The sequence below is a fragment of the Rhinolophus hipposideros genome (genome assembly GCF_964194185.1).
Source record: "Rhinolophus hipposideros genome assembly, chromosome: 1".
NCBI classification, from domain to species: Eukaryota; Metazoa; Chordata; class Mammalia; order Chiroptera; family Rhinolophidae; genus Rhinolophus; species Rhinolophus hipposideros.
Genome location: NC_138047.1, coordinates 60,638,081 through 60,650,485, shown reverse-complemented (window position 1 = coordinate 60,650,485; position 12,405 = coordinate 60,638,081). Strand labels below are relative to the sequence as shown.

The window sequence follows — 12,405 nt, the reverse complement described above, 5'->3', positions numbered from 1 at the left end:
AAAACGACAAGATTTGGCACTTGCGAATATTGGTCACCTCCGCGCTCAAGCACATCAAACAGCAGCAGGATGCTGGAAATCGCACCTGCAGCACGGACTTTCTAGCAACGAAGGGTGGAAGAGGAAGCCCTTACACCTGCAGGTGTGATCCCGCTCTTCCCCCTCCCAGCCTCAGTCGGATGGAACATTCCGCGCGAAAGCTTTGACAGAGCTCCCACTCAGAGTCACGTGGAGCTGGAGCGTACTTGCGGCACCTTGCGGAATGACGCGAGCTCGGGTTGCTAAGGGGCGGGCCAGGCGCCGCGGAAGGGGCGGGGCGGAGGAAGCCGGCCGGGGAGGCGGGGCGGACGGAGTGGAGGGGCGGGCGGAGAGGGGCGCGCGGGCGGGGAGGGCTCAGCGTATTATGGGATGCGGCGGTGGAATGGCGCTGGGCGCGTGATTTTGAACAAACCCGGGTCTGTGTCTCGGAGGCGCCGCCGCCGCCGCGGCTGCTGGGAGCCCAGGGAGCGCGGCGCGAGGAGGAGGCGGCGGCGCCGCCGGCTTTGGTAAGTGTCAGCCCCCGGGGTGGGGGGCATCTGGGCGGGCGGGCGGGAAGGGGCCCGGCCCCCGCTTCGGGTGGTGGCGCGGGCGGAGGGCGCCGGACCGCCCCCTCCTGGAGCCGGGGCTGGTGGGTCGTCGCCGAGAGCGGGAACCTGCGAGCTGGGGGTCGCCGCACCCCACCCCCGGGCCGCAGGGGGCGGGAGGATCCTCCGGGCTCGGCCCCTTCCCGCCCGCACCCGGGAGGGCGGCTGTCACCCGGCAGCCCGCCCTTCCTGGCTGTCTGGAGGAAGGGCTCCCGCGGCTGTTGACACGCACACTGCGTGGCCGGAGGAGCCGGCGGTGTCGGCCCGGGATTTCTGGGAACCGGTTTTGCTGCTGTGTCATTTTGTACCAGCCCCTCCTGTCTCTCCTGCCCGCCGCCCGGGTCTTCCTACGCCCCTTTGTATGGTGTCTTCTTCGTGTGTGTCCGTTTTCCTCGCGAAGCCCACCAGCCAAATGTCATAATGTTCCCGAGGTGCACGGGGGAAGGGAGCGGGCCGGGACTTAGCTTGGCCAAGCAACGGTAAACACCAAGAAGATTGCGGGTGGACGAGGCTGGCGGTGGGGAAATAAAGTTTAAAGATGAAGACGGTGGGAAGACTTGATACTCTCAGCCTCTAACAGGCTACGCATAGAGACGGCGATTAGGCTGGGTGGTAAATAACATTAGTTTAAGCCTGAATCTACCGACTTTTATATGGAGTGGCCATTCAAGCAAGGTAAGGAAAATGAAATGGCTTTTTCAACTTCTACCTCACTCTTCTTCGACTAACTTTTAAAAAAGACAGGAGAGCGGCCCTATTCGGAACCTTAAAATTCAGTTTGCTCATTTCAGATAAGTCTTTTAGAGCTCATGCTGTAGTTGAATGTATAGAAATTCAGTTTTTGAATGGGCGATCATCAACTCTTTCTGAAATTAACAAAGGTAGCCAATTTAGTTTTTTAAAAGATACTGTTCATATCAGAAGTCTTGTAGCTTACGTTTTCTTGTTGTTTTTGATAATTAAAAAATGCCTATGTACTCTTATTTATTAAACTGCATGATGAGAGGAGCTGGAAGGGGTGGGTGGGTAACCTGGGTTTTGTTCAAGCTGTTTCACTGTATTGAACAGTGGTAGTTTTTTTTTTGTTTTTTTTTAATATGGTGACTTAGATCCTAAAAACTAAGTGGCAAAGAATTTTAGCTTAGAAGTAAATTTTCTGTTTTAGAAATTGTTCATTCATGAATAGGATCAATACATTTTAAACGTAGTTGCACTTTAACGTCTTAAACCAATTGTAGACAAATTGAAAGTCACAATGTTCATAGACAGAAATGATCAAATGAAATTAAGTGGAGAGATAAATAATTCAGAACTTTATTTTTAAAACTGGTTGTTTGACCATAGTACCTACGTGAGGATCAGTGCCTGTAATTTACAAACGTGTCAGAAAGGTCAGACGTGCCTATGGAAATAGCTCATTCTGTCAAAGTGGTGCTGACGGAGGAGGAAAGTGTCAGAGTTGGTGAATGACGTGAAAGGTCTCGATCATGTTTTTAGTGTCTGAGATGGGTACAGTGAATATAACGCATTCCATCACCTCTGTCAAGTTGCTTTTCTGAAAATTAAAGAATTTGATTGTATTGTCTTTGTCGCCTTCCCCATGGCTTTTGCTCTTCAAAAGAAAAATGTGCGGGACTGGGGATCCTGCAGGTAGCGCGACTTCCTTTGGTGTGGCTGTCGGGCCCGCAGGAGCACCATTTGTCGTTGTGGGGTGAGAGGTCTCGGCGTGGGCTGTGTGTACATTTGTATCTCCCTGTGCATTTGAAGGTTGGCGGGGCGGGCGGGAGGTTTCCCCGGATATGTGGGTGTGCGCCTCTCGGGAGGGGAGGGCTGGGAATGGGAGGAGGAGGAAGGGGGAGGTTACTGGCGGCGGCGGCTGCGGCGGCCCGGGCTGGGGCTGTCGGGGAAGCTGCTGAGCTGTGATGGTGATGACGAGGTGAAAATGGCGGATCTTTCGAAATACAATCCCGGCCCCTGACATACCAGAGGCGGCGGCAGTGGCGGCGTCGCCACCCGAGCTCCCTCTTCGGTCCCCGCGTCCCCCGTAGCGCTCCACTTCGGGCAAACTGGAAAAGGAAGCGGCTGGCCAGAGCTACCGTGCACAGGCAAACAAGCACCGCCCGGGCTCGGAATTGCCCGGGACCTTCTGGAGCCCCCACCTTGGAGCCGGAGGGAGGAGAAAGCGGCAGCCGCTGGAGGTAGAGAAGGGGGTACCCGAGGGCTTCTCTGTCTTGAGATCTCTTTATTTTGCAGCGGTGCGGGAAAGAATTGCGTTGTGAATCAAGGAATGACTAGTCCGGAGTGCAAAGAACCAGTAGCCTCATAATGACATCAACATTATTCTTTGAGTGTTAAGAAGGCTCGAGTTTGCTCTAATACCTAAGGCTGCTGCTGAGGCCTAGAGGAACCGCTAGCACTTATCATGATTTCCTGATTTAATTTTCAAAATATCCACTCTGGCTGGCGTTGGTGTGATGATGTTCAGCAGGTTATGGGGTTGTATGTTTCCTTTAGGGAGGCAGAGCATTGGCATTTTATTCTGCATTCAAGCTCTTGTCTTAGATCATAGTCTATAACTTGTTGAGATGTGGATGCTCACATTTTTTGAGGGCATAGACCAGTTTTGTAATGATTAAAAAATTTTTTTTTTTTTTATGACTGTCATCCAAAGAATGACCCCTTTGCCCCTGCCACTGGCAAATTACAATTGAGATGTTGTCATGCATGTTTTATATTTATATGTTTCTCTGCCCCCCCCCCAATCCATTTCATGAATCATAGAGTAAAGTTATGGAAGATTTTGCAGTGGATTTTATAATGAACTCCAACAATAGCCCTGGGAGTTCTATTTTGCTTAACAAGTTTTACCTTCATTGTAAGAAGGAAGTTGTGGTGGCTTGATGCATGCATCTGATGTGAGTACATCAGGTTAGTAAAGATGAATTGAGAACTCCGATATTCTAAATATTGTAGCCATTTGTTTAAACAGCTGGAGAATTGGATTGATTGACTTTATGACATCCATAGTTTAATTTTGTTAGGTTACCTAAAGATCCATGTCTTGTGCTGCAGATCCCTAAGGAATCTGTTTCCTTGCACACGACAGTAAGTAGTGTTAGTGAAAAGTTACACGTTAATCAAATTTTTACATAGTATTACCCTAATTTCTAGCTCTCTGTTTTCTTCTAGCTTTTGTAGTGGAAGATTGGGTTGTGTCGCTGAGAATATGAGAGTGAATAGAGAGAAGTGTGTACTGGTAATTTTATGATTAGCAGTAATTTTCCCTATCCAAGTTTCCTACAAAGAGATGATATCATGGTATGTCATAAATATCATACATCATGTGTTTTATTCAGAGGGGAAATATTTATGTGTGTGTGTATAACTTGAACATTTGGCTTTCACTCATTAGAAAAATAAGGGACCAAAAAAAATGTTAGGGGAACTAACTGAGAGGTACTCCGAAGGTTTAGTTAATGAATTTTTAAAAAATCATTTGTCTGATGTTCTTGTGTTATCCAGTAGGAATTCGATTGTTTTTTCTTCATAGATTTTATGTTGCAATTATTTGGTCCATGCCAATCCAGCTACTAGATTAGAAGTAAGACTAAGAATTTTTTAAAAATTCAAATAAAGAGGGAGATTAAAATGTTTTTTCATTAGCTTTCTTTTGTTTTCAGTCACAGAGGGCTATTGTCTTTCTGTGATTCCTTGTGCTTATCTTTAACGACCAGTTTTCACATTGTTGTGGTTAGGACAATTGTCTGTTAATAATTAGAAATATGTTAGAAAGAAATGAAGGAAGAGTTACGCCACCAGAGATAGTCCAGTGTCTTTTGGGGTGAGAGGAGCATTACACACTTTCATACTTTTCTCAAATATTACTATTGGTTATCAGTTACGTATTACATACTGTGCTAAGGATAGGGGATACCTCAATATCATTGCTTCAGGAAACTCAGTTTAGGAATTGTTGGAGGTAAAATTGGAAGGATGGTGTTGAGTAGGGTCATAATGAAGAAGGCCTTGAGAATTATAGAAAATTTTTAAATAGGAAAATGAAAGCCTCAGAGATGCACTTGAGGGAGATAAATCCTGTAGCTTTTACGTAGGATGTGTTGAAGGTTAGAGGAAATGGAGGTAAAAATACCATAGGAGGCTCCAAGCTTTGGAGATTTGGAAATTCTTGGTTGCATTTGGAAGGAGACATTGTGAAGGTGTAATCTGCATGATGTATGATAGATTAATATATTGAGAAACATCAAGGATGACAAGATCTCAAACCCTGCTGTTTGATAGAATATTGAATGCCATAGAAAAAGAGAAATTAGAAGACGCTTATTTATATAAAGAGGGAAAGACTTTTGCTGTTAAATTTATTGGGATGAGATTGGTTAGTAAAATTATATAGGTTTCAAGTGTACAATTTATTGCATTGTGAGTTCATCACCCAGAGTCAGTTCTTCTTCCATCACCATATGTTTGATGGTGATGGTCTTATTTTGTTATAAGACCTGGTCTTATATTAATGTTTGCTGCAAAAGACACATTAGAGCTGATTGTCCGGCTAGGTCTTATTTTCGGGGAAATGATATGAGTGAAGTCATGGTTCTCGACTTTTTTTGTCTGATGTATATTGCTTAGCATGATAATCTCAGGGTCCATCCATGTTGTCGCAAATGGCACTATTTCATATTTTCTTATGACCAAGTAATATTTCCTTGTATATATGTACCACATCTTCTTTATCCAATCACCTATCAAAGGACACTTTGGTTGTTTCCATATTTTGGCCACTATGTGATGCTGCAATGAACAGAGGGGTACATATATCTTTACAGATAAACGTTTTCAGATTATTTGGGTAGATACCCAGAAGAAGGGATTGCTGGGTTGTGTGGTAATTCTATTCTTAGTTTTTTGAGTAACCTCCATACTGTTTTTCATAGCAGCTGCACCAATTTACATTCCCACCATCTGTGTATGAGGGTTCCTTTTTCTCCACAGCCTCTCCAATACTTTTTATTACTTGTCTTGTTGATGATAGCCATTCTAACAGATGTGAGGTGGTATCTCATTGTGGTTTTGATTTGCATTTCCCTAATAGCTAGTAAAGTTGAACATTTTTTATATCTGTTGCTGTTTGTGTGTCTTCTTGGGAGAAGTGCCTATTCAGGTCCTCTGCCCATTTTTCAGTTGGATTCTTTGGGGTTTTTTGTTGTTGTTGAGTTGTATGAGTTTTTTAGATATTTTGGATATTAATCCCTTATTGGAGGTGTTGTTTGCAAATATCTTCTCCCATTCGGTGAGTTGCCTCTGTTTTGTTGGTTTCTGTTGCTGTGCAGAAGCTTTTTAGTTTGATATAGTCCCGTTCATTTATTTTTGCATTTACTTCCCTGTCCTTTAAGGTCAAATTCATAAAATCCTCTCTGAACCCAAGGTCCGTAAGTTTAGTACCTATACTTTCGTCTATGCAATTTATTGTTTCACGTCTTTATGTTTAGGTCTTTGATCCATTTTGAGTTAATTTTGGTATGTGGTGACAACAGTTTACCTTCATGCTCTTGCATGTGCTTTCCAGTTGTTCCGAGCATCATTTATTGAAGAGGCTTTCTTTTCTCTATTGTGTGTTTTTGGCTCCTTTGTCGAAAATTATCTGTCCATATATACATAAGGGTTCATTTCTGGGTTCATAGTTGTATTCCATTGGTCTATGTGTCTGTTTTTCTGCCAATACCATGCTGTTTTGGTAATTGTTGCTTTTTTTTTTTTTTAAGTATAAATTGAAATCTGGGAGTGTGATACTTCCAGCCATGTTCTTCTTAATTAGGATTGTTTTGGCTATTTGGGGTCTTTTGTGATTCCATACAAATCTGATGATTTTTTTGTTCTAGTTTTTTAAAAAATGCCATTGGGATTTTGATGGGAATTACATTAGATCTGTGTGTTGCTTTGGGTAGTATGGCCATTTTAACTATGTTGATTCTTCCAATCCATGAACACAGAATATCTTTCCATTTCTTTGTGTCTTCAACTTCTTCAAATAATGTCTTGTAGTTTTCAGTGTATAGGTCCTTGGTTAAGTTTATTCCTAGGTATTTTATTCTTTTTGTTGCAATTACACAAGGAATTGTTTTTCTCATTTCTTTTTCTGAAATTTCATTGTTAGTATATAGGAATGCAATGGATTTTTGTACATTGATTTTGTATCCTGCAACTTTGCTGTATTTGTTTATTGCTTCTAATAGTTTTTTGTGTGGAGTCTTTGGGGTTTTCTATATAAAGAATCATGTCATCTGCAAAAAGTGACAATTAAATGTCTTCATTCCCAATTTGGATGCCTTTTATTTCTTTCTCTTTCCTGATTGCTATGGCTAGGACTTCCAGTACTATGTTGAGCAACAACATAGTGGTGACCAGGCAACCCTGTCTTGTTCCTGATTTTAAAGGAAAAGCTTTCAGTTTTTCAACATTAAGTATGATATTAGTGGAGAGTTTGTTGTATATGGTCTTTATTATGTTGAGGTACTAGGAAAAGGATTTCCATTTGAGTTATAGTATATCACATAACTGTCTTCACAATAACCATGCAAGTAAACTGAGGCTTAGAAAGATTATTGCTTAGGTGTACATATTCAACAACTAGGAGTGCCAAAATTTGGAAGTGGATATTTCTGATTTGAATCCCTGTGTTTTTCCCACCATGTTAATCTTAAGCATGAATAATGTACAGTCCCTATTAAAAGGGAAAAAATATATTTTAGATCCCCAGTATTGGCCTAAATAATTTTATTAAAATATTTAAATTTTAGATGTATATAAATATAAATTCCTTATGCTTATTACTTTTTTTTTTAATTGGGGAAGGAGACTAGGACTTTATTGGGGAACAGTGTGTACTTCCAGGACTTTTTTTTTTCCAAGTCAAGTTGTTGTCTTTTCAATCTTAGTTCAGCTTCAAGTTGTTGTCCTTTCAGTCTTAGTTGTGGAGGGCACAGCTCAGCTCCAGGTCCAGTTGCCGTTGCTAGTTGCAGGGGCCACAGACCACCATCCCTTGTGGGAGTCGAACCGGCAACCTTGTGGTTGAGAGGATGCGCTCCAACCAACTGAGCCATCCGGGAGCTCAGCGTGAGCTCAGCTCAAGGTGCCCGTGTTCAATCTTAGTTGCAGGGGGTGCTGCCCATCATCCCTTGTGGGACTCAAGGAATTGAACCAGCAACCTTGTGGTTGAGAGCCCGCTGGCCCATGTGGGAATCGAACCGGCAGCCTTCGGAGTTAGGAGCATGGAGCTCTAACCGCCTGAGCCACCGGGCTGGCCCCTTACTACTTTTATACAAGTATAAAACAAAAGTAAATTGTATAAATGAAATACGAACAAAACTGTAAAACATTAAATTTAGGGTGATGATGATGTTTTGCTGAAATGAAATCTTTCTTTGCATGGTGAATGTACTATGGTCTGCCTTGGCAAGGTATTCGGTTTTCCATATATTATATATCATATGATAACTCAATTCCTACACCACTTTTCTGTATTTGAGTGCTTTAATGCTTTTCTCTTTAAATCATAAGTTAGGTGGTTTGGCTTTCATGTGGCATAAATATATCATTTACTTTGTAAGACCCTTCTGCGCCTTTTCTTTAGCTCACCCTAATTCTAGTACCACTGATTGCAGATATGAGGTGGTTATCCAGGTGATCCAGAATATACTTTTTCAAAATATAACATCAAAATGAAAATACACTTTTCAAATCTTTATCAGGTATCATGGCTTACAGTCCACTGCTCCTAATTTGGTTTGAGAAATGTAGTTCTGTAGCTAGCTTTTGAGATGTTGATGCTTGATTTTAGAAATCAAAGTTAAAATCCAAATAGTGTAGTGAACCAGTTAATGCTGGTGGTAATTTCTAGGTACAAAAGTGTAGTTCTTAAACACTCGGATGTTTCTGTCATAACATCTGCAGTTACTCACCTGCAATATGGTGATAGGTCATCACTTCGTATTATTATGTGTAAGAATGAAAACAGTCGTTCACCCAGGTTGTCCTCCACCTGTAACTTAGAAAAGAACAATGTTTCTGTACTAGTAATATTCTGTAAGAAACTTTAAAAAGTGTAAAAGCATAAAGAATTTGTCATTTCTGTCTTACATTATTTTTTCATTTTATATTTAATTCATTTATTTTCATGGTTACTCTCCTAAATCAGACCCTCCATTTAGCACTGTCTTGAACCAATTACTGTTAATAGCCTTCTAACTGACCTTACTGCCTCCAGCCCAATAATGTGCTGATATGAAGTTGATCCTCCTAAAGCACAGCTGTGATCATCATGCCATTCTTCTATTGATTTTTAAGCTTTGTTCGGGCAAGGTCTTTGGTTAATTTCCCATAATTCCCTTCACAAAGTTGATGAGCAATAAGTATTTGTTAATCAAATGACTGATAAAAATCATAAGGTAGTTAGAAGCTAAGAGAACTTCGTAGATTTTAAGATGGAATGTTATTGCAGAGTGTATTGGTTAAAAGCTAAATCTGAGTACTTAAAAACTTATTTGAGTTTTTAAGGGAGTTTCTCAGTTTGTTAGTGTGCCTTATGACAGTATGAGTTTATTTCATTTGAAGTGTTGTGAAGTCTCGGCATTACATAAACCTATCGTAATCAATAGACAACCAAAGTTATCTTTCAGAGCCTGGTGTACAAAATGCTAGTTTTAGATGACACCCCTTCTCCATGGTTAATTTATTCATTTTTCAGGTTTGTATTCAGGTTATTATTTGCCTGCTCTGTTCTAGGTACTGGGGATGGGATACAGTGGTGATGAAGACAGACAAGTCCTTGTCGTCATGGAGCTTGCATTCTAAAGAAGTAGGGGAGGGAGAATCAGACTGTAAACAAAGGGACTTTCTGATTGTGACAGATGCTATGATGGAAATACCAGGGTAATGCTATAGAATGCCTAGGGCAGTGGAAATGAGAGAGGGGGTGCTAGTTTAGATGGAGCTTATAAATGTAATACAGTTGAGACAAATTTATAAATTATTAGACTTTCTGAAATGAGTCAATCTTTTAAGTTTCATCAGACTTAAATCATTGAACCATATTTGACTTTTAAGGGGGGAAAATCTCAATGTATTGACTTCCAGAATCGTACTTTGCCTTTAGAACTTTGTTTTATGAGCAAAAAATATTGAAAGCATGGGAAATGCATTGTATGTTCTATACTCTTTTACTGTCATTCCTTGACAGGTAACCCCTTGTATAGCTGAGGTGAACTAAAGTGCCTCAGTCCTATTGGCTTGTGAAGATATTCTCTTTTCTGGAAGTGGTCCTCCACACACTGGTGATGAGGTTGCATGTGATAGTAGTACATGTCTTCCATTCCTAGGGATAAAATTAGAGTGATGATTCATGTAACTAGATGGCCATACCCTTTCCTGCCATGCCCACAAGCTGCTTTTGAGAGTTTCTTTTAGCATAAGCCGCCCTGCCTGTGACCCCGATTGAAACAGATATGGATGTCTAATCATAAAGCGGTTATCATACTCTGCTCAGTGACTTATGAGGTGTGCTGGCTCCAGAACTCTGCATAGCCCTATACTACATAGAGACTGGCCAGACCAATCAGACCTTTTCTTGTTAGAAGTTTGAACTTTATTCCTAGTTCAAAGGCAAACTCCTAGTCTTGTAATTCCTAGTCGCTTTTAAGAGAACAAATAAAAAGACATGTTCTTCTTAATGACACAGCTTCAAAAATACATGAAGTAAAAATACACAGAAGAGAAATAAACAAACCCACAATCATGTTTGGGAATTTTAATAGCCTGTCTCAGTAATTGGTACCGTGTTTCCCCCAAAATAAGACCTAGCCGGACCATCAGCTCTAATGTGTCTTTTTTGGAGCAAAAATTAATATAAGACCCGGTCTTATATTATATTAAAATAAGATCGAGTCTTATGTAATGTTAGACTGGGTATAATATAATGTAATGTAATGTAATATAATATAATACGATATCGCGTCTTATGTAAGACCGGGTCTTGTATTCATTTTTGCTGCAAAAGACGCATTAGAGCTGATGGTCCGGGTAGGTCTTATTTTTGGGGAAACACTGTAGAAGAGGAAAAAGTAAGACAGTAGAAGATCTGAGCCACACTATCAACCAACTTGAGCTAATTAACATTTATAGAACGCATTCTTTTCTGGTGCACATGCAGTGTTCACCAAGATAGACCATATACTAAGCCATAAACACGTCTCTAATTTCAAATGATGGAAATGTTATGGAATGTATTACATTCACTGACAATAATTGGAGTAAGTTAGGAATCAATAAAAGATACAAAATCCCCAAATATTTGGAAATTAAATAGTACACTTATTTATTTTCCCTGTGTCAAAGATGAAATCATAAGGAATGTTAGAAAACATTTCAAGTGAATGATAATGAAAACATTGAAGTTAGTAGGAAGCTAAATTTCCATTTTTTAATGGAAATTTTTAATGTTAAATGTTTATTTTAGAAAAGAAGAAAGGTTTAAAATCAATGATTGAAACCAATGATCTGACAAACTTTCTGTAAAGGGCCAGATAGTAAGTATTTTAGGCTTTGCAAGCCATGTGAAAAATAATTTTTATACATACACACAAACACAAACACACTTCCTCCTAACTATTTAAAAATGTGAAAACCATTCTTAGTTGGAGAGTAATTAAACAGATCATGTGCCTGATTTGGTCTATGGGCTATAGTTTGCTGAACCCTGACCTATGCTTCCATCTTAAGCTTCTAGAAAAAGAACAAATTAAACCTAAAGTAAGTAGAAGGAAGGAGGTAAAGATAATAATAGTCAATTAAATAAAAAATGGACAATTGAGAATATCAATGAAGCCAAAATGATTCTTTGCAAAGATCAATAAAATTGATAAATCTCAAGCCAGACTGATCAAGAAAAAAGGAGAAAAGACAGAAATTACCACGAGAAATGAAGTATTGACATTTCTACAGATATTAAAATAAAAGAATATTATATGTAACTCTGTTAATAAATTCAGCAACTTAGAGTAAATAGATAAATTCCTTGAAGGACACAAGCTATCAAATATTGAAGGTCACTCAAGAAGAATGAGAACCTGAATAACCCTACATCTAGTAAAGAAATTGAATTGATAGTTAAATACCTTCCCACAAGAAAGTTTTATGTCTAGATGGCTTCACTGGTGAGCTCCAGCACACATTTCAGGAAGAAATAGTAACAAAGCTATGCAGACTTTTCCTGAAAACTAAAGAGGAGGAAACAAGTCCTAACTCATTGTATTAGGGTGGCATTATCCCCAGACAGCCACTACAAGAAAAAAATAATCTACGGACTAATATCCCACGTGAGTGTAGACAACAATGTTTAACAACATATGAAATAGAAGTCAGCAATATCCTTAGTTGGCATGCAGACCCGCACGGCATCTTCCTGGACCTCTCCATGTCTGCTCTGTGGGACTTGTGGGCAATGGAGGAACTGGTAACACACGGGGTGCTCATGGTCCTTGCTGTGCCGTGAAGACAGAACTGAGTCCGGTGTCTCTGACCTGGGCCACTGTGTGGGCTGGCAGTGTCGATGAAACAGCAACAGGCTACTTTGTTAGCCTGCCTGGAGGTCAAAAGTCTCAGGTCCTTCACAGTTCCTAACAGTTTTGGCCATGAGGATGGAGTGCTGACAGAGACATGGCTTTCTGGAAGAGGAAGGATGAGGGCCTTGCCGATTGGGTTAGGGGATAGGAAA

General features: G+C 40.7%; 1 protein-coding gene across 5 annotated transcripts in view; it reads left to right on the top strand.

The window, feature by feature from the left end:
• Window positions 1-332: 332 nt before the first annotated feature.
• LIN54 (lin-54 DREAM MuvB core complex component) overlaps window positions 333-12,405 on the top strand; it is a 62,290-nt gene continuing 50,217 nt past the window's right edge. For 2 of the 5 annotated variants that reach the window (XM_081056427.1, XM_081056425.1), the window contains exon 1: window positions 2,469-2,821. Coding sequence is in view for 1 of the 5 variants with exons in the window: in XM_081056424.1 (XP_080912550.1) it covers window positions 1,277-1,298 (22 nt within the window). In the remaining 4 variants the exon portion in view is untranslated. Of the gene's footprint in view, window positions 546-1,170; window positions 1,299-2,468; window positions 2,822-12,405 lie in introns of those variants that run through there. The other 3 variants (XM_081056426.1, XM_081056428.1, XM_081056424.1) reach the window with 3 other exon arrangements.